The 23,422-nt window shown below is 41.4% G+C and overlaps 1 protein-coding gene across 1 annotated transcript; it reads left to right on the top strand.

The window, feature by feature from the left end:
• The first annotated feature begins 21,186 nt into the window (after window positions 1–21,186).
• Window positions 21,187–23,323, top strand: mrps17 (mitochondrial ribosomal protein S17). The gene is made up of 3 exons (XM_022738948.1): window positions 21,187–21,273; window positions 22,088–22,231; window positions 22,786–23,323. The coding sequence occupies exons 2-3, from the start codon at window positions 22,109–22,111 to the stop codon at window positions 23,107–23,109; spliced, it is 447 nt and encodes a 148-aa protein (XP_022594669.1). The 5' UTR covers window positions 21,187–21,273; window positions 22,088–22,108; the 3' UTR covers window positions 23,110–23,323.
• The last annotated feature ends 99 nt before the right edge of the window (window positions 23,324–23,422 follow it).

Genomic DNA, 23,422 nt, shown 5'->3' with positions numbered 1-23,422 from the left:
CACCCCCACCCCCCACCCCGCAATGACTGTTAGGCTGCATTTATTTGGTTCTCTACTGCCAAAAGGAGGCAGTATGAATGATGGGTTTGGGGCTGAGAGAGAGAGAGACAGAGAGAGAGGGGGCATGTATGAGAGACAAGGGAGTCTGTGAATTGTAAAAATTGGGGGTCCCTGCTTTTCTCCTTCCCCAGATACCCCAAAAAGTAAAAGGGAACTGTGCCAGGAGTTTCCTTATGGATTTCCAAACAGTGTCATGTTGAAGCTGAAGGAAAACACCAGCTATAGTGACTCACCCAGACCTATATCATGAATCTTTGGGATCCATCTATGAAATGTAGCTTTAACAGATGAAATGCATGACTAAAAATGAAATCATAAATATTGTAAACTATAAATATGGATGATTGATGGAGACATAAACACTCGTGTGCACAAAGGGGGGTGGAAGTACAGCTTGTTTCTACAAAAAAAAAATGAAGTTATGTCAGTGAATGCAATGAAAACCATTTTCTCTTCAAGCTTTTCATAGACTGGTGGAATGAAAGAACCTGAAACAGGTGAATCCCTGTGACCTTGAAGTCAGATCATAGCATCTTCTGCATGAGTGAGACAAATGTTTGAGAGGAGAGAAAACACTGAGGAGTTACAACAAAGTATAGGAAAGACAGGAGAGCGAAGTAAGGAGGAAAAAAAAGAAAGAACAAAAAAGCAGAAAAGGAATGTAAAAGTTAGGATTAGAGCAGCCATGTGATGGTTATCTCTTCATAAAAAGTCACATCATGTTATCAGAGATGTCATTTACCCAGTGAATCGCCTCTGGACGAGCGGACTTTTATCCACAAAGCTTCACGTTTTTACTCACTACCAAGAGCCCCAGCTGCCGTAGAGTCACACCAGTCAGCATACCTGCGAACATTCAGTGATTTTATTTTGACAACTGCTATTGCTGAGGTTTTTCTCCATGTTTGGGCTGGCTAGTCCTGTCCCAGCTCCTGAGGGCCAAAATTCTCAAAAACATTGTCTTTGTATATTGATAATGGGCCTGGAAACATATGAAGTAAATGAGCTAGTGGCACTTAGACACTTAGAGACTGCGGATGGGAGAAACACTTGATACACAGAGTTCATCATTTGGCATAAAATTGTAGCTTCACACTTGATAAGTGGACTTTAAACCATTTGACGTACCTCTGGGAGGGAGGACATGAGTATCCGTTCTTTGTATAAAATCCTGCCCCCCTGTAGCCCTATGACCCAGGGCGCATGGCCACCTGGGGCGAGAAGTGGTCAGTAAAATTGATGACTCATTATCCAACTCACTTTCTGTGCAGTTTTCCGTCTCGTACAGTGACTTCTACCTCGGCCATGGGATTAAAAGTTGAAATCATACTTTATCACAAATGACTGTATGAACCAGCAGCAGAGGCTAATGTGAGTTACACCAGTCTGGAACGTGGCAGATGTTTCTGAGATGTGATCATGTAGAAACCTTTGGCTTTTGAGTTCTGTCCAAAATTGCTCAATTAGTAAACAAGTGGATTGTATATTTGTATTTCTGCACGAGTGTGTGCTTGCACTGCATAGCTGTATATGTACATTTGTGTGTGTGTGTGTGTGGTTTACGGAGAAAGGAGAGAGGCGGTGCTACCTGAGCACCCATAATTGGTCTGAAAGTGTAGTTTTATTGCTTGCTTGGTTTTTCAGATCTGGTATGCTTTGTGTTCAGATTTGATGGAACTACATAGTTATGCAGTGAAATAATACTGGTGCACAAAGCTTGAAGAATGAAGGGTGAAATGAAAACTATATGCTAAGAAAACATATGCATTTTTTAGCCTTGTTGTCATTACTGCAGATGTGAAGTCCAGACTTAAAAAATAATAATGAAAAAAAGATACAGACAACAGGATGATTTATCAGATAATTCGCAATGATTTAAAATTTATCTGACCTGATTTTATAATCGATGCTAGTTGAATTGGCCACATGTCATTGTTGCAGATATTTGTTTTCCATAAAACCTTTATGATTATTTGAAATTCCCTGCCTTCAGAACTACGTTACCTTCTTCCTCCGGTATCATCAGTGCGGCGCTCAACTTTTGTAACATTTCAAATTTCAAACTTTTAAAAGATGAACTGATTTCCTCGCAAGGGGACGTTAAAATCTGCAACCATTCCCTCAGTCACCTGAGACTGACCGTAGAATCAAAGTAACAGACGTTTGAAAGAGCCTCCACCAGTGGAGGCAGTCAGAGTTAGTTTTGTACAATGAAAAAACTGTTTATTCATTCTGAGCACGAGTTTCCACTCCAGTTACATCCTCCACAGTGACATAATTACACTCACACCTGCACGTGTAAACACAAAGAGTAACATTAACTCAGCCAGGAGTTGTTGTTTTTGTTTTCCCTGTGTGGGGTTTGCATGCTGCCCCAATGTTTATGTGGGTCTCTGCCCAACATTCGAGGCCATGCTAGTCTGTTGAGACGGAGACTGTAAAACTGAAAACTTGAGCTTATGAATCCTGTGTTGGACGGGGCATCATCCAACATACGTTCAAATGCGTGCTGCTGTGCTCCCGAGCGTCCTCTGACCCCGAGTTAGGGTTGTTCGAGGATGTTGGAAACCGTGACAAACCAAAAACATTTCAGCTTTCAAAAAAACCAACAGTAATGACATAGAAGAGTAAGACAGCAAAAATGTTTCCAGAGTGAGAATATGCACATACACCTAAATATTTCTGCCTCTTCTGGTTTAACTTTGGTTCAAAGTCTGGAAAGAAAGTTTAAGTGAATTATTATTCTTATTATCTTTGCTATCAAACTCTATTGTACTGTAGTTACAGTGGAAACATGTAGACATGACATCATGTTGTCTGCATTTGGCCGGTGGTCCTCAACAAAAAATGGGCACAGAAATGCAGCTTCTACTGCCAACATTTTTTATACAAAGTTAAGGTGTTATTCTTCAAGTGTGGTAATGTGTGTGAATAGTTTGATTCATATACACTTTGACAGTCGTCACTACACACACACACACACACACACACACACACACAGAGTCTCTCTCATCCACCTGCTGTTCACTTCCCACATCCATCCACGCAACCTGCAGTGCCATGTGCCCTCATCTGTGCCAGCTCAGAGAAGCGTATCAGTGTTACAAATAAAGTAGCCAACTGAGTAGTGCCTGTTCTGAGTTTACCTAACGTCTACCTAGCGTTTACCTAATGTCTGCTGCCTATATATGGGCGTGTATGAGCTGGAGGACCGCTCACCCCCCTCCAGACTGGTAATTTACCCCTCTGGGTGATGGAGGGAGGGAACGCGAGAGATAGAGAGGAAAAGGGAGGTAAAGGCAGAGAGGGAGAAAGGGAGGGAGACGGAAAAGGCGTGAACCAGACAGACAGAAAAACAGACAGACAGGCACACTCAGACGTGCACTGGTTTGACTTGATAAACTGACTGGAGGGCTGGTGAATGTCAGGCTAAAGGTCTGGGTAGGATCGACTTTCACCGCTGACCCAGGCCAAAGAATTACACCTCCGAATCTAATGTCAAGCCCACAGGCCCCGAGCCCACCCATATACACACACTCTTTGAACATCAGTTGCCATGGAAATAATTCATCTTTCACTGCACAGCGGGATTTAGTCAGGTGCATGATGATCCACATAAGGATTTGTTGGTTTGCTCAGATGTGGCTTTAATGGTCGTAGTGTTGCGTCATCAGTGAGGTTTGGCAGTGCAGGACAGTGTCGCCATGTGTTCAATGATGTTGCATATATAAAAGAATCAAGGCGTTTGTGTGATGTATGAACATTAATGCATGACTAAGTCTCAAAACCTCTAAATGTTTGATCATTTCAGTGTCATAGTTTATGGGTTTTTTTCAAAATAGTGAAAAGTTGGTTATGACGGAAAGGAGCTGATTTGGAACCAGCTCCATTATTGATCTTCACATGTTAACTCAGTTAATTAATATTGCAGAGAGAACTGACACTGGATCAGTGATCAAATCCCTTATCTGACACTGTTGCTACTCACAACTTCTTGTTAACTCATAACTTTTTTTTTTGGTATGGTTTAAGCATAAGCACAAACTTCTGTTCTATTTCTGCAGCCTATTTTCCATCCTATGTTACATGCCAGTGTGTCCTGTAGTCTGCATAAGAAATGCAAGCCTGCAGTTGAAGCCTATTGCAGTCCACTTGGGGAACCCATGGATGTAGCACAGATCTTTTGTCCAGACTGATATGCACTGCAGTCTGGATTTGAATGTTGCACTGAAATCTGGATCCTTGTGAAATGATTTGATTTTCTGCAGCTGATGCTGATGTAGGCCCTTTCTCCTAGAGAGTGAGCTGATGCTTCTTCAGCAGCAGTTTGCATAATGAGTGACGAGGCAGTGTTGGACTGTGTAATGCGGGAATGGCATGAAGCAGGTGACATGAAAAACTACTTAGGATGTCAAAGCGATAACAGCGGTTTGAAGTTCTCCAGTGTTGCTGTGTGTCAGGAGTTTCACTGCAATCTGTCTGTTTGCAGGACACTTTATCTCTATGGCCCGGTTCAGACATGGCATTAACATGAGTCTCAGGTGATTTGATCACGTGTTCAGCTCTAAGTTCGTCATTTTCACACCAGCCATTAGAACGTGTCTACACTTCCCCCTCGAGTGACTCACTTCTGATCAGACCTCACTTCCTTGGCTCCATGTGGCCCAGACCACCTCTGAATGTGGTCTGAGTGATGGGATCTCAGATACGTCCTCAAAGCGTCTTGTGCGTGTTCACACTTGAACTTAGAGCTGACCACTCGTGATCAGATCACCTGAGATGGTCTCTGACCGAGGGCCTTTGAGGAAAGATTTGCCACAGGACGAGCATGAAAGTTTTCATACTTTTCGCCGGCATGGAGACACTGTAAGTGTGACTTCAGAAAAAAGGTGTGTAACCCTCTCATGTACAGCGAGTACAAAGCAGGATTAACTGGTTCAATTTCTAGCAGTGAGGGAAGAGAGAAGCTTATCCTTCTTCTTCTCATAGTAGTAACCTCTGCAAAACATTATGCTTTCATGGTGAAACTCCTCCATGGCCCATTAAAAAGAAAAGAGCAGCTCACAGCGGTTGTGCTTGAGGCCAGAGACTACCATGTGTAGCAGGGGCAGCACGCTGTTGTCTGCACCCTGCTCAGGACAACAGGTGGGACAGCACTGACTGGGACTGACAAGCATGTATTGACAATGACTACATTTTGGAGAAAATGGGGGAAAACGCAGAAAAAGAAATTGGGGGCATGACCCAGTTATTAGTGATCCCATATGTGGCAGACCATTTAAAGTGAAGAGTGAGCTTTTGCTAAAGTGCCTTAATTAAGTAATTGAGGCAGAATTATGTCATGATAGAACGGGAACACTTACAATCCCCCAAAGTGTTTTCTCCTCTTGCTTGTACACAGATAAACACAGACGAAGGGAAAATATACATATCGTGTATGTGTACGCACACAGAAAGGCACAAATCCTCAGGCACACGTTTTATATCACGAAATGCCGCTGAGGAGTGTGACGTCAGATGAGTTATACGGTACGATGTCGCCCGTTACTAGCAGGCCCCTTCCCATGACTCATAACGACCCTCGGCACGGAGGGGAGAGGCTTCTCCTCCCAGGATGATTGAAACAACACCAAATCAAGAACAGCGTCCTACAAAAACACTGCAGTACTGTAACATACGGAGGGGCCATCCATCAGTGTGCAGCGAGGCAAAAAAAAAAAAGAGAGAGGCTGAAAGACGTGAGGGGTCGCAGGAAGTGAGTGAGAGGCCTGAGAGGTCAGAGCTCTTTGTGTTTGTGTGTGAGGGATCAGCAGCGGCGTCTCGTGTCGACTGTGAACACGTGAGATCACCAAAGTGAGATTCAGAACGCGATTGAGCGGATATGTCAGAGTCACACATGCTCTGCAGCGAGGCTGTGAACTCAGCATAAATCAGAGGGTAATTTCTCTGTGATGTCGGAGATAGGATTTCAGATACAAGGACATGAAAACGAGACGTGTGTGTGTGTGTGTCAGTGTGTGTCAGTCAGTCAGTCAGATGTTTTGCATTGAACTTTCCTCGTGCAGACTGAAGTAAGTGGAATGATGAAGTCAATGCTTCACTTCATGCCAGGCATACTCTGACATGACATGCACACACACACACACACACACACACACACACACAGGCGCACATACCTCTGTCCTATCTGTCATGTAGATTGACTCAAAGACTGAACTTTTCAGTCAGTGTAGACCTTTGACAAAACTCATTATTCCTCTGTGAAAATATTTTGTTTTTAATGTTGATGCATCTTCAGTTTGTGCATCATCTAAAATCATCTCAATCAGCCTTTGGATAAACTTTGGAGCAACTTTCCTCAAACACTCAACACAAACAGTCTGTCACATATTGCTTTACTTTTCTTCCTTCTTCCTTAGTTTAAATTTTTTAAGCTCCTGACCTTTTTTCTGTTTTACCACATTCGGTCGCACACATTTACACAGCAGAGGTACTGCCAGTGCCAGGACTGTAATCCACCCGGAGTCGTGCATGGGTCAGGCCTATAGCATGAAGACCAAACTGATTGAAATGTAATTCTGCATCCCAGCAACAGGAACCCCCTTCATGCAATCTGAGGTCATACGGCTCCCCGTTTAGCAGAGGATCACCCAGCCGAGGAACCCGATGATGAGTCCTTCTCTGTCATCACCGCAGCATCAGAGCAGAGGCACCCAGATGGAGGGAATTATGACGCGGAAATCATCTCATTCTCCTGCTGACATCATCAGAGGGGGGCCAATTAGACGGCAGACTCATCTAACTTCTCGCCCGATCAGATAGCGGTTTACACTTCTGAATGTGCACGCTGAAAACCTGATGCAACCTCCGCTGAAACAGTTCACATCTCTCAGTTTGTTTTCTGCGGCTTTCGCTGTTCCTCCGTGATTGGTCACAGTCTGAGAAATGATGATGAGTGTGATGATGTGACGATGAGGGGGAGTGCAATTGCGTAGCTTTGTTTTAGTCTGCAATGACGGCCTTCAGTCAGCCAGTGTGTGTGTCTGTTGCGTGAGCATGCAGCGTTTCACACAAAGCATGTTCGGAGTGGTTTACGTTTGGCTCTCCCTTGACTCACCTCATTTGGTCAGGTGCTAAAAACGCCAGTCAATCTGTAACCACACCACCTGAAGACGTAGCTCTTGGTCCTTTTCCAAGAGAACTGAGGTGGAGTTCACGAGGAGTGAGAACATAATTGTACCGGCTACAGGAAATTGCACTCAAACGCACCATTTTACAGGCGTAAGGAGGCAGGCTCTGACATCTGAGAGCTAGCAATTACTCATAGTGGAGAGTCTAATGTAAAAATGATTCATGATGTTCATTGTAAACTTGCGTGTTCTTACAGGGTATGAACACGAAGGAAGGGACGCTATCATGAGGAGGTCCAGAATATGAGCAACGTCTGAGTCCAGTTTTGTTTTAAATCCCTGTTTCGCTCACAGTTGGACCATGAGCACCTGGGATCATCATTGTAATGTTATTATAGTACAGACCACAGTTACTGTGTCTGAAGTCATATTAAAACTGCACTCACCTAAAATTGAGATAAAGAGGAGTGTACTCTACTCTTTAATTTTTATAGCTGCGACTCGGGTGAGTTCCAGCATTCAGGCAATATAAATGTGTTAATGTGCTTATTTCAGCAAGCACAAAGAACACATGTCATGTTTCACAGCACTGAGATTATAAGAATAACAATCATTGGATCATGAATTAGACCTCACGTGTATGTCATCAATCAGTAGCCTGTCAAAATGCATTATATAGTGCATACAGGTGCATAATAATTTGTGTAACGACACAATTTCATGATGATTGAAATGCACAACATTGCAAACATACAGGTTTGACCCCAGAGGAGATGCCACACTCTGTAAGTTAGAATAGCACATAGCTAACGCACCATCAGAGATATCACTAGAATCAATCAGGCCTTTGTCTGGCTTGTACAGTAAATACCCAGACGTTTGTGTGTGACTGGTTTAAACTGGTCTTGGACTGGCAGACTGTGGACTGTGCTGACTGTATGTACAGTATCATTAGCAGAGACCTAACACTGTGCTGAGTGACCTGAGGTGACGCATCACCACTTTGAACAGTAACTTGACCCAATCCTACATGTTCACACTGTCCATTCTGCTCTGCCGACTCTGTGGACTCGCTCACTGACCAAGTGCCCTGCATGTGCCAGATTCCTGTCATCATCATTAATGTCATCTGAACACCACCGCTGCAGCGGACAGGTGGCAGGACCTGCGGGTCCGTCACATGTGACCATACACAGTCACAGACAGTCTCTCACCGTATCACCTCCAGCATCATCCAGCAAGACTGAACACATTACTCACATACAGCACACACACACACACACACACACACACAACAGCACACTTGATCCGACACATTTTAATTAGCACTGAAACCTGTTTCGATTTCTGTTTTATTGTTGTCTTAACTACTGTGAGAAAACTTCACTTTTGATACGAAAAAAATGCTGAAAAACGGCTCGAGCCAAATGTGACTGAAGCGAGAAACGTTTGATACTAAATAAATGTCACGTAGCTAATGTAGAGCAGGACCACCACGGCCCCGGTCCTGCCTGCGGTCTTGGCGGACACGGAGCAGCTGACAGAAGGAATGCCTGCGTCACTTATTTTAAAAAATGTTCTGTGGGAATATGTGTGCCACCATCTATGCTTACTCTCATGAGTCTCATGGTTGAGTGTGATTTAGCAATGACACAAAGAAAAAGGAGAACGTCATGAAACATACGTTTGGGTAACACTTTACTTGTACGTTTAATCTTTACAGTTATCTTTTATTGTGTCATGTGTAAAGGCTTAGTTGCTGCCGTCTTAAATCATACAGTAATGTGGAAATAAGAATAAAACACATCTGATCATAGTTTCCACCTTCTCATGTCATCAGTCAGTTGGCTGTTGTAGCTCATAACACATCAGTTTTGCAAAAAGACACAAACGCTGCTTTTGGCTGTTCATCATGTCTACATTTAGCACAGAGAGAATTCTGTTGTACTGATGCCATTATTTACACCACACAGTCCAGAGAGCCTAAAGCCACCTCTTTAAATTACACGCCATCTGGCATAACAATCACTTGAGTAACATTTCAGTGTATACCTTTGTCATACCTATGTTAATTAACTTAATGTTGCCATCCATCCATCATCAATACTCATTTATCCTCTGCAGAGTCACAGAGGTTGGAGCCTCTCCCTGCTCATGCTGGACAAGAGGCGGGGCTCGCCAGTTTATCACATGACTTTAGCACTCAGACGTAGAAAAGGTCGTGGAAGGCGTTTGACTTCATCCCGATGTTTGTAACATTAACCTTGAATTTTAGTTTACACAGTACACAGTGACATCAGCTTGTAAAATGGGAACATCATCAGAACAGTGTTCTCTTATTCTCTCTTCTCTTGTTGTTCTACCAGCTCCTGTAGAACAGTCTCAACAGAAACGTGAATATTTACTCTGGTTTTATGTTAATGTGGACTTGTCTGGAGGTTGGAGAAGGGGTGAAAGAAAAGCCGTCAGACCAGTTAGTGTCTTCATTGCTCAGAGGTTTCTGCACATTCACCAGGACACTGTGCAATCAGCAGGTGTTGAAATGGCAAACTCGTTTTATTTCGATAATTACAGCTGATGTTTTCGGTAAATGAGTCTCTAAAGCTTAGCCTGGCATCGCCAGACTTATTCACGTTTGCAAATGGCTCTGGAACCTCTCAGTTCATTTTCAGTTTCCAAGGCGGGCTGTCAATGGTTGCAGACTAAAATGCCCCTGGATACCATTGTATAGACGTACACCCAATCAGAGCAACAAAATATGTGACATAGTGCAGAGCAGGGCCGTTTGGTAAATTAAACCTTTACCAAATCCTGGCGGTACAACGAATACTGTAAGTGCAGTTGTTTGTTTCTCTTTTAGAGAAAATACACCGTCCAGTTTGTTTCATACTGTCGTGAGCAGGTTCAACATTCCTCTACTGGTCATCGTATCAAACCCAACCTATCTCAGGACAGATGGAAATCTGTGAGAGTGAATTAACATGCGCTCTTTGGTTGGTCGGGTTTCCAGCCTATCAAAAGCTCTGCTGTTAGAAAAAGCTGTACCTCAGTTCCATGTTGAACACATACATGTTTGACATGTGTTATCATGTCTTTGAAAACTGTTCCTGTGCCATACACAGTGAGGTTATTACGTTTACATGCACAGTTCAAGCTGCAGTAGATCTAGATAACTGAGTGAAATAAATAAGTATAGCTTTACATAAAGGGCTAATAGACTAACTGAATTACAGTGAAAGTCACTTAAATGGAAATGTTTTTAAAAGTCTCAGTTCTTCCCCTAACTTCTTTTTTTTTGGGATGCCCCTCTTACAGGCCCCATAACATTAGCATCTGTGTGTTTGAGTCAGACAGTGTCTCACTCTTACAGTGAAAGGATGTCGCTGTGTGTGTGTGTGTGTGTGTGTGTGTGTGTGTGTGTGTGTGTGTGTGTGTGTGTGTGTGTGTGTGTGTGTGTGTGTGTGTGTGTGTGTGTGTGTGTGTGTGTGGTGTGGAGAACAACTGACCTGTGCAATGACTACACCTCTGCAAACACAGCAATTACACCCATTACTGTGTCTATGCAGAGCAGACAGGGACATGTTGTCGCCACAATGTTGAGAGAGAGAAAGAGAAATTCCTCAAAAATATTAGAGAAACAATTATGTGACTTAACGAATGAAGAAGGAGAGATCTTTTAATCTTTCAAATCTGACCTCACGGACAAGAAACAGATATGCAGCAATTTAGGAGTAAAAACTTTTCATCAGTGCCTCTGCTAGTGTGTGAGAAAAACATTTAAATGTGGGAAAGTTTTACCCCATCAGTTAATGTTTTTAATCAGTGGTTCTCAAACCTTTTCACATCCAGGACCCCTAAACTGACACAAATTAGACCACAGAGCCCCATTTGATTATATTTTGTCCCAGGGTCCCCCGTCTGATAAGATTTTTGCTTTTAGAGGTTTTATTACAGAAAATGTTTGAAACCCTTGACCAAAATATTCATACACTCTGTCATTGTTACTTATGGATGGAATTATAGTGAAAATGAATTATTCCCCTTCTTGCTGGGGACCCCCAGGAACCCACTGAAGAACCCCTGGGGGTCCTGGGGCCCCACTTTGAGAACCACTGTTTTAAATTATCCTCAATAATTAAATCAAAAGCCAAAACCAACCAACAGTTAGTCAGAATGCACAGACATTAATGGATGTGTAAAAGTGTATGTCGATCAATAAGCAACAAACCTGCCTCGTCGACATAAACATCAGTTCTATGATGCAAAAGGCAGTTTTGGCGTATTTGTCAAGACTTTTTCCCCCGGGGGGCCAGTGAACAAAGACAGCCATGTCCCTAATGACTCACTTCACAAACTGGGCTAAATCCGTGCTCACCAGAATAGATTCATGGCTTGTCAGATGACTTAATGCAGCAATTACAATTATCTGTTTCCAGTCTGATTGTCTGAACCCCGAGACTAAGAGCATAAACATAAAACTCACTTGTCTTCTCCGCATGGACGTCTGTGCAGTGCTGAGCTGTGTGTGTTGCCAGTGCATGCCACAGCTATGACTGTAAAGTGTCTGACCTTTGAATCTCAGCCAAAATGCAACAGGAGAATTTAATCACTTTGCAGAGAAAAGCGAGGGAGATCGAAAGAGAAAAGCAGCGAGGGGAGAGACAGACATGAGACAATTGGACCGAGCTGCCACTCAAGCCTTTGGCAGCAGAATTTATGAGCTCTGCTTGTGGCGCATACCTGCAGTACGTCCTCTCCTCCTGACCATACATAGAATCAGGCACAATCAGGCAGCCATGATATAAATACTGAGCTGAGACATTTTGGCAGCTGAAACTGTGACCTAAATGCTGAAACTATGAACAGTGTTGATGGCTGTTTCTTAGAAGCAAGAGAGAAAATAAAACTAATGAAGTTACTGTAATCTTTTTATAGACTATCTGCGCCCTCTGGTTGGCTGTGCCATTAATCATAGATGGTGACAGAATGCCCCTCGCTGGGTGAAACTTTGGTTTGAAGTACAGTGGTACATGCAGGCTCAGCCGTGGAGACGCTTTGCTTTTATGGTTTACGTGCAAACAGCAACCATCACTGTTCAAACACACTGAACCAGGACGTGAGCTGTCTAAATACTTAATAATACTAAAGCTGCCAGTTTATTAGGTACACCTGGCCAAAACTAATGCAGTCTAATACAACCGCCCTGGAATACGTCCTCCTTGATGAAACTTAAAATATTCAGTTTTTGTTGAAACTGATTTAGAGAGGTGTTGATTCAGCGTTGTGTTACTATGGAGGTGTTTGGTGAATTCTGTTACATTCCTGAATGAGGTGGACAAAACAGAAGAAACTGCTTGGAAAAAAAAAACTATATAAAGGTGAAAATGTGGCTGATTCAACAGTACTTATTAGAAACACTTTGTTTTTTCTCAGGAAGTGTTTTTTCAGATTTGAACTTTGTAGAAATCTGAAGTAGGATCTCAGTCGATATAAACCTCACACATTGTCTTCTGTACATAAGAGTGTGACATTCATATCTGGTGTCGAAATATACTGTAGCAATGTTCACATCACTTTGTTAAGATGAGTGTCTGCTTCTAATATCGGTATTCAGTAAAGAATTGAAATAATCCTAAACTAATACACCTCTTCACAGTCTGTAGAAATTAGAGTTTGTCATACTGGTAGAAAACTTGTGAATGACATCATCAGACCCATTTTTCCTGCAGATTGTAATAATGGCTGTCGCGAGCAAAAAAGCCGACAATGAAACATGGACCTGGGATATTTAACCACACAGAATGAAAGTATCTACACAGTTCGACGCGACCCAGCTGTTGAAAACATTTTTCTGTAGCAGTTATTGCTAATCTGGGTCTAACAGGCTGCCTAAATTTGCTCCTTAAGAGTATTTTTTGACTGGTATTTGTGAAGCAGACAACTCAGTGGAGACGTCGAGCTGTCTTTTCATCATGTTTTCAGAGATAGAGCTCCGTTATCTTTCGAGGTCTCAGCAGACTTCAAGCCAAAACCATGACCTCACTGCACTGTGGGAAATGTCCGTGTTTTCTGCCTCCATCGCAGTTTAATTCAATCATGTTTTTCTGTGTCAGTGTAATCACAGGGATTCATGAGGAGGTGGCTGGGATTCCCAGTGGCTCTTAAAGAAATGCTCCACTGAAAACTGTTTTTGGAGTGTCGAATACTTAGCCCCTGTAAACTTGAAAGGTGGCTCTAAAAAGTGTGTATGTTGCTCTTTCATGGAGGATGAAGCTGTTACAACCGATTCCAACGATTGGTATACCTCTGCCAGAATTACAGCATTAGACAACTTTAGTCTCCTTCATACAAGAACACTGAGACAATTCACATAGTACCAACTGTTTTCATACTGTTCCCTCAGATTCACAAAAAAACAAACATATTAACTTCTTCAACTAATTTCTGCAGCAAAATCCACCTCTCCACTTTTGACAAACACTGTATGATCAGCGCAGTGATGGTTTTTAATTGGAGAGCTGCTGCTTCCTCCATGGCGTCCTGTCACGGACATCATGCACCATGATATGTGTGTGGTAGACTCATGAACAGAGATGTTAATCACCTCCTATGATTCCTTTAAGCCTTTAGTCTTTTACCTCATTGAGCATTCTGCATCCACTTCTTCAGAGGGTAGCCACAGATCGAAGTCATCTCCATTTATAGACAAATTGTCTAACTGTAGACTGACGGATAGCTTTGAGATGACTCTGTAACACTTTCAGCTTTATGCAAATCAACGACTCTTGATCGTCTTCTGAGATCAGAGAATTCCGTACGGACAAGAACAATACAATAATTTGTGTGCTATTAGTCGGAATAGATTGTGTTTGTTCAGCATTGTAACGTAGATAAAGATCTGACCATATTTGGAGACAATTTTATACATAAATGTTGGCAATTCAAAAGGGTTCACTCACATTGTTTGTATTCTGCAAAGACGGCGTTCATAAACCCAATCAGATTGTTTGACCATGAGTTATAAATTGTAAATGTGAACCACATTGCCGTGTCTCCTGTGTTTCTGCCACAGGTAGTAACGAGGATATCACCTACGTCAAAGCACAGAGTCCCATCGTGCAGCCTGGAGAGGGCCCGTTGTTTGATGCTCCATTTAGAGGGAGTATTCACTTACAACACAGTCTGTACAAGGTCAGGGGGCTGGCAGTGGAGACAGGAAGAGATGATGTCACCACCCGGGGAATATCTTTGAATCCCTCCCTTGGATGTCTAATTTACAGCACATTAGCCAAAGTAATACCATATTGTTACCTATGACCTACTTTAATGTTTTATGTGTGTTTGTGGTAGAACATGTGGCACTGAACATGACTCTGGTGTCGCTACATGCAGGGTGACATAGCTCAGCTGCCTCGGTGTCACACCTTTTGCGATTTGTTAGCGTTTACCCACATACTGTATATGAAACATGCTGCAGTACAGTACGTGCACATTTCACTCTTTTCACATTGTTAGCCATGTACATATTTATCACTGCAGGTGAAGTTGACTCAGATATTTTAGACCATGCAGCGACAGTTTAGGCAAGAGAGGCAAACATAAGGCCTGAGGCAGCAAAACTGAAAGTACTGTACTAATGAAAAATCTATGTTTTTTCCTTTCTTTCATAAAAGACAGTAGAGATGTGACAGAAAATGAGGGGAGATTATAGGGCAGTGAAACTGAAAATATCAAATTTGGTATTCTGACACAGGCTGAAGTACAGGGGCATGACCACAAAGAAATGTTGTTTTGGCTTCGATTTTCAAAACGTCTGAGCCGCCTCATACCAGTGGTGGGATGTAATCTAAGTACATTTACTCAAGTAAAATATACGCTCTATCAGTGCCTCTCCCAACATCACAGAGTCTACAATAATGAGATAGACAAGGAGACGGCGAGCGTGGATCATTTCTCAGCATGTGATCCAGAAGAGCTTGTTATTATTTTGGCTAAAACTGAATGATTTATGCTCCTCTACCTGAGGAGCCAGAGCTCAGTGTTGATGTAATAGCTTCACGTCTGTCAGGGCACAGATGGCTGGCCTGTTCACACCAGAATAAACAAAGCGTAGTGACATATTCCCCCCACATATTCACTTCATGCATGCATAATATGGAATAAACAGTCGCTTTCAATTATTATCATCAGCCATGACAACAAATGCTCTTAGAGGCAGGAGAGTGAGAACATACTACAACTGCACTTTGTAATGCTCTGTATGATGGAAGTGGGGTGTGTAGCCCAAGGAAAAGACAGGATGTCACATGTTGTGACAATGTCGTACTGTTGAGGAGTCGTCATATATGTGGACCAAGAGGTCATCAAACCTCTATATGGTATAGATCCATAAATACAAGAGCATGACTCCGTAGGCACCACTTTGATGGGACATTCAATGTATTAGAGGACTTAATGATTGCCTGGACTGGAGGTGGCGAGGTAACAGTGAGGATAGGTTGTGCACATGTGTCCTGGAGAAAATGTTAGTATCCCGGTGTAGTGTGTGAACCTTGTTTACCCTGACATTAATGCAGCAGAACCAGATACATTTTTTTATTCCATGCATTCTTCTTCCCTTTGAAAACCTGGCACCTAAATTACCCACAATGCAACTCAGCCAACAATAGTCTTGTCAGACATTCAGCTGTGTTATGCCAATAGCGGCTAATGCAGTCTCAAGCTGCTAGCCTCAGGCAGAGATGAGGAGCGGGCTGCGGAGGTCTGATAAACTCACTCCTGTTTAACTCCACAGCCCCAGATTTGATTTATTTTCATATATTTATTTAACTTGTAGTCTTCATCTGCAACTGACGCTGGTTCAAGTGTCAGACTTTCTGAATACACAAAAGACTAAAAAGACAATACAACTTATTTACACGTATGCAGTAGTATTCCCCAAGACCACTAAACTGACTTTAATGTGTGAAATCTGTGGAGTTCCTGTTTAATATTCCTACAGGAGATTAAAATTGATAAGACTAAAGAAAATATTATTTAACAGCAGGACCAGTTGAACTTGATGAGCAAATGTCTTAAAATACTAACCATATTTATAAGAAATGCACACAAATGCTTAATCTTTTAAGGAGACCAAACACATACAGAGTGAGTCAGTCAGTCCTTGAAATAGTTTACAAAACACAGATCAAGAGTGCGCTAACATTTCTCTTGACAGCGTGGTTTGGTCATGAATCCAGGCGTATGAGTAAGCTCGTTATAATAGTCACAATGGCCAGAAAAATTAGAGGGAAATCCCAGACGACACAGATTTTAGAGTAAAGTGATGAAGTCATAAGCATCCCTACAGATGGTTCTCATCCTTTGCTCCCTCAGTTTGATTCTGAACTCTTGAAGGTGGTCCAGAGTGTCTTTGACAACCAATAATATTTATTGAAAGTCTATTAATTCCACTGCAATCAATAATATAAACTGTAAAAAGATAAACCTTCAAATAATACTCCACAGTATTTTGGTTCCAATATTGCACCTAAATACTTGATATTTACATGTAGTCAAGTGCCTTCGTGTGATACATGTTTCCATTAACTGCCAGCAGTGCCTAAGTGTCTGTTGAAGCCTGAAGCGTGTGCAGGTTTATCAGAGCTTACTGGGACATGCTTAATAGTATAATGTCATCCTGTGGCTCCGCTCAGTTGAGCTCAGATCTTTGTCTTCGTGTCTTTACATGATTGTCAGACCTACACCAAGTTTAAAGGTTTATTACCAACAGCTGGACTGGTGTGGTGCCGCAGACCTTGGTGGATAGTGGTTTAGGCTAACAGTAGCCGTGTATACTACTTCACAGCTGTATTTGGAGAGGTGTGAATCAAGTGTGAGTTCGGTATATTGTGTGCTGGAGTTTTACAGTTGCAGGACACTTGTCTACTGGTGGTGTGTGAAAGCGAACTTCACTTTGAGAGAAGTAACTCAAGCAGTAGGTCACATAACTGAAAACAGCCATTATTCCGTGCACTGTAAAAAGCCCCAAAGGAACAGAACATACAATCAAACCACAAAACAGTTATTCAAGCATGGCAGTTTCTTTAGCTGTGTGTCTTTGTGAACTCTGCTCAGACAAGTGCTCTGCCACGTGCCGGTGCTCGTCTCAAAGACAAATCATCAATAACCGAGATTAAAGCAACACTTAAACTGTAAGAGGAGAACAAAAGATGAGAGAAGGTGCACAGATAGTCAGAGACAGACAGGGCCTCCAGGATAATCATCTCTGTCTAATCATCACCAGCTCTGTTTAAATTCTGGCTGCAGCCCAAAAGGGGAACACTTTCATTAATCCTACAGTCAATCCACCGTGGAAACAAACACATTAGCCTGCCAGTCTATGACTCACTGGCCTTTCACATGGACCACAAACGTTAGCGCTAGCCAAGCGTTTTCCTCTTCGCCATGCCTCGCCCTTCCTCGGTTCTTGCTGCCACCAATCTGCTATCTCGCTTTCAACTTTTAACCCTCAGTGCTGGAAGCTGAATGAGGAAGACACTGACTGACCTTTTCACAGACTGCACAAGAGGTTGGAATGAATAGATTTATCAGTCAAATAAAAAAGAAGATAAGAATGGACAGAAAAGTCCAGGTCCAGACTGTATCATATCTATTAAACATGTTTTTGTGTATATTCTTCAGGATGATGATTCCTTAGTCCAGGTGGTTGCTCAAATCTCGAACATATTCTGTGATTGTTAATCAAATTACTTTGATAATTGAGTCCTAAAGGACTCAACCCACTTGCTGTTGGCAAGATGTGCAGATGTGTGAGGTAGGCGTAGGCTTCTCTCCCAACCTCGATTTTTTCTTTCTTTGCACAACTACTCTTGTCACTTCTTGTGTGTCCAAAACAAGTATGATTCAGATGTTGAGACAATGAAGATGTGCAAAAGCAAAATTCTTGGAGGTTAAAGAGGAAGGTGTCCCATATCCACCTTCCAACATCAATCTGTGGGATATTGTGGCCTTTTTAAAAAAAAAAAAAAAAAAACTCTTTTAAAAACAACAAAACATTCTCTCATAACCAATTCTTCCCAGTATCGACTTTTCCCAGCTTTAAAATGACCCCATGCACAGGTCCTAAAGGCGGATTTTAATTCAGCAATAGGCTTGTTCAAAGTCATACACAAACACTCTGGCTAAATAGTCTAATCTTTTGAAAAATGTCATATCTGGGGGCCAATAACTTAAACAAGAGGATGTAGGCCAACACTAGTGCAGCGTGTTAATCTGAAAATATAAAACTTGCCGATTAAGAGGTCAGCATGTTATCATAGAAAACATACATATGTAATCACAGCCCATTTGCTATCAGGCCTCTGTCTTATGTCACGACAGCCTCGGTTTCACAAGATTCAGAGCTGATAACTGACCATGTCAGCCCTCTCATATATGAAAACACTGGCTGCATTTGTAATTAGGTATGAATGCCATTATCTTTGGATAAATATTGTAATATGGCCATTGATACCATGTGAGCTGCTTTTGTAGGCTTACCCACAGATTTGATAAGAGGTTGACCTTATAGTGGAGCTGTTCCTGTGCTCATTGACATCACAAGAGTGCAATAAAACAGCCTTTATATTGTGTAGTCCCATAACTATACGTTATATGATAATGGCTGTGGTGGGAGCCAGCGTATGCATCATCTCTGCTCTGATGATCAGTGTAGCATTACAGTATTTGTAGGCAGAGAACACATTTAAGAGGGAACAGTATGAAAACAGTTGGTACTATGTGAATTGTCTCAGTGTTCTTGTATGAAGGAGACTAAAGTTGTCTAATGCTGTAATTCTGGCAGAGGTATACCAATGCTGCACTGCCTTAAATGGGAAACAGAGACCCAGATCTGTGCTTTACTACAACATGGCTCTGATTAAGGCCAGATCGGTCTGCCTGTGGTTGGTTCTGAGCCACAGCCAATTCCTGCTCAGGGACGCAGTGAATGCATCTGTGTAAATCTCTCCCACTTATAGATGCTTTAGTGGAGATCCAGAAGAGCGGTTGTCATTGCCAAATGGCTGGATAGGGTATTGTTAATTTTGCAGTCCTTTTGCAGAAGTCTGGCACAAAGAAATCAATATCAAAGTAGACACTGAATTAATGGAGCATTGATAATCTTTCACCATACAGATGTTGAAGGATGCAATTTATTTATTTATTTATTTTTTGGTTGTGTGTATTTGCAGCACATGTTGTCTAATTGATGATGCAGTGTGTTGAGCTATCTTGGCCCCCGTAGACGGGTACAACACTAAAGAGCTGCTGGCATAGCTGTAGGCTCTTAGTCTTGTTAACCTCAGAATGCTCTTACAGGTTGCAATTTATACCTCTCTGATTATAATATCCCTCATAAATTGTTGGGTAGTAATGAAGTGACCAATGTCAGCAGGATCACTGAAATACATTCCTCTGTGAAGTTGCAGCCCGATTTGTGTAAAATGAGGATGGCTGATTGGATGGTACGTCCAACAGAGACACAAATTCTGCCTGTGTTAGTTGGCCTGCTCTCTGAAGTACTAATCAATACTGGGATTTTCTACATCGTATATTGCCAGATCAATCAGATGCTGCATCTTAAGAAAACCTTTGTTATGTCAAAAGAAAATTCATGATCGTGAAATAGCAGGAGTGAAAAAAAAAGACTGGAGCCAAGGCCGCTCTCCTCTTCCTTACAACCAGATCATTACTATCACTAACTTAATTTTCTTAATGTTTTTGCACCATCATAAATTTGGATGATGTTCAGTTGTTGATTGTCACCTCCTTTCTCCCTTAGGATGACAGGTTTTCACAGCCTTTTCTGCCTCCCCTGCAGTCCTATTTACATCAGTTAAACTGAGCATCAACAGGTGGACTGAGGAGAACCATCTGCAGCTCAGTGTCGGTATCACACAGGCTGCAATATAGTTATAATCCATTACACCTGTCCTGTTGCTGTAAAAAATGCTCATATTGTTTGTCTCCATGCATACCTTTTGTTTTTGCCACCCATTTTAGGAACAGTAAAGTCTCTTCTCTTCTTCTGTTTCTCTGCTACCATCTCGTGGCCAAAATGAAATTTTCATTTTCTTAGTCCTTAAAACACACTGGAAATAAACAGTTAGGCCAACAGCATCAACACAATAAAGCAGGGTTTAATCAGTAAGTATAGAAAAAATGCCACCCATGTGTCATGCAGAGTCCCCATGTGACAGATATTACAACTTGTCAGATAAAATTATCACGAGGGCTTTACTTTCTTACCTTTCTATTTTGAAGTATATTCATATAGCACGTCTTCTACGTATTCTTATTCGCCTTTTCAGTTTTACTCGTATTTGAATATATTTATTAATTAAGTCACTGTTATTTGATATTGTATATGTAAATTTAGTGCCAGGCTGCATGGTGTGACTCTGTTATGAAATAGTTCAATACAATACAATATTTCCACCACACTGCAGAATTTCAATGTCCACAAATGTAGCTGTCACAGAACCCATTTATTTTCATTAAGTAAATTACTGTCCCAGATATTTGATTTGAACAAAATAAAATAATACATCCACGACGAGTGATGGCTACGAGCTTATCAACGACGTACCTATGCATGACGAGTAATGTCGCAATGTGCTTTTCTTTGCTGCCAAATTTTGTCCTTTGTAGAAGAAGTTTGAGAAGTTTATCAATTAGCAATAGACTGTGCTGTGAGAAAATGCAGAAGACCGCAGTACGGCGCTCTGGTGGTCCCTTTGCTGCATGTCACCCCCTGCCGTTCTTCTCTAAAACTAATTGTAAATCAGCATTAGGCTACTTTTTTCTTTTTTTTTTTACCCTTGATACTTCTGTAATTTTGGGTTATACGCGCATAAGTACGCACGACGTACTTATCCCATGGATGTATTTTGGAAAAAACGCACGCATCTTTAGTCCACATTCTGAACCTCGTTACTACCCGTAGTCACGTCATCAAAACAAGCCGACCTAAGCAGCATGGAGAAGCTGCGTCGCTGAGGAATTTTTGACCTTTTAAAGAGTTTCCTATGTAATAGTGTTGGTGAGTCTCTTTTTCACTCCTTACCTTCAGTGTTAATCTGCGTTGATGTCAAATAAAGTCGATGTAGCGTGTAACTGCTGCTCTTGAATGAATGTGGTTGTGAAGTTAAAGCCGCAGTGAAGCTAAATGTAGCTGCTGTTTGCCTTCTAATGTCATCCTCCTCTTATTTATGACACGAAACGTACATAATGTAATCGTAAATGGTCCTGCAAAGTATCAGTTTTAAACTCATGTTAATATGATAGTGTAATAATCAACACAAACTGTCCGTTTTAAGTTAAAAATCGCAATAAATTCAACAGCTGCAGTGGTGGAAGGTAATGCAGTACATTTACTTAGAGTAACTTAACGTACAATTCTGTAGTATTGTGATTTTTCCATTTCATATTGCTTATACTTCTACTCCAACATGTTTCAGAGGGAAATAATGAGCTTTTTACTCTACCACATTTATCTGAGCAGGGAAAATTACTAGTTACAAAATACTGTGAGTTTATAAAAAAACAAGGTTAAAACAGTAGTTTACAACCCCTTTTTTGCTTTGGAGCACAAAAGATTGAAATAAAGTCCAAAACCTGAAAACAGATTTATCTATCAAAGCTTCTTTCCTTTCCCATTAATCAAAACAATGCAGGACATTTACTTGTAATTGGGTACTTTTATATTCTGGTATTGGTATTTATACTTCATACTAAAGGATCTGAATACTTCTTCCACCATTGGACAAAGGTCAGATATTGTGTTATCATAATATTTGACCTACAAAAGAGGCTGGGGACAAAATGTAAAATTTTCTTTTACTTTTATATCACAGGGTTGAATAGCACTTTCCAGAATGTCGGTCAAGCAGGCATCAGTCCATGCCAAATGGATCATCGGCAGAGTAATAGGGACCAAGATGTACAAAACTGCCAAAGTGAGAGTCACAAGACTGGTGCTGGACCCTTACCTGCTCAAGGTAAACCTCTAACTGCATTAAAAGTATTACGTATTAGTATAAGTATTATGAAAGGACATTACTGGTAGATGATTAGTTGATTGGAAACTACTCGATGAATTACATAAACTGATTCCAGTTGTAAGATTAATGACAATGGTTTCCTCATTTATCAAGTAAAAATGTTGAAGACTTACAGTTTATAGCTTCATGAATGTGATTGCAGTTTCTTTTCTCTCTTCTGTTTCATATTATTATAAATCAAACACATCCAAATTGCTTGCTGTCAGATTATATAAACAATTGTACAATCACTTTGTACTGCAGTAACTGCATTTTCCTCTATTAAACTTGTGATAATTTGTCTGAAATATTACAAGTGGCCCATAACATATTAATTTGCCCACTTTTCTTCATAATTTTGTTAGTGATTGCACTTCAACATAAAATTCTAATTAAATACTTGCAACCACATGTTGCATGTGATTAACGTCATTGTTTACAGCTGTGTTATTCATTTTCTGATCAATGATTGATTGCTGTCTAAGTCTAATCATATCTTTTCTTTCCCATAGTACTACAACAAGAGGAAGACTTATTTTGCCCATGATGCTTTGCGGCAGTGCACTGTGGGAGATATCGTCCTACTCAAGGCTCTGCCTGAAGCCAGGTCCAAACATGTGAAGCATGAACTGGCTGAGATAGTGTATAAAGTAGGGCGGGTGGTCGACCCACTGACAGGGAAGAGTGTTGCAGGAACTGAGTTTGTGGAGCCCCTGACTGACCTTCCATTCAGCCTGGGAGAGGAGACGACGTTGACAGAAAAACTACAGGAGCTCAACATCACTGCTGCCTCCAGTGGAGCCGACTCCTCGCCAGCACCAACTCCAGCTCCATGATAGAAAACTTTTCTGTGCAGTAATGTTAGCTCAAACACGTTTCTGTTTCAGGTTTTCATGTAAATATAAGTTTATAAACCAGTAATCTTGTCGTATAATATGATGATGTAATAATGTGGATGAGAGCTGAATACATTTTCCTTTGCTGCCTTCTCAGGTAGTTTGAACTCATGAAATATTTCTGAGGAATTTACAATAAAATGACAAACATGCATGCATGGTGCTCATTTCTATTCTCAGACTAAAGATCTGTTTTTGAAAGACATCACAAAGTCATAATAAAACGTGAACACTTATTGTCTTCTGTACAGGG

The sequence above is a fragment of the Seriola dumerili genome, unplaced genomic scaffold (genome assembly GCF_002260705.1).
Source record: "Seriola dumerili isolate Sdu_G_001 unplaced genomic scaffold, Sdu_1.0 BDQW01000040.1, whole genome shotgun sequence".
NCBI lineage: Eukaryota > Metazoa > Chordata > Actinopteri > Carangiformes > Carangidae > Seriola > Seriola dumerili.
The sequence above is the reverse complement of the archived record's forward strand: the minus strand, read 5'-3'. Positions and strand labels throughout refer to the sequence as shown.

Excerpts from the sequence above, each read along its gene's own strand:
- mrps17 (XM_022738948.1), top strand. The coding sequence starts at position 22,109 with ATGTCGGTCAAGCAGGCATCAGTCCATGCCAAATGGATCATCGGCAGA. Across the intron at positions 22,232-22,785 it reads TGGACCCTTACCTGCTCAAG|TACTACAACAAGAGGAAGAC; the intron begins GTAAACCTCTAA and ends TCTTTCCCATAG.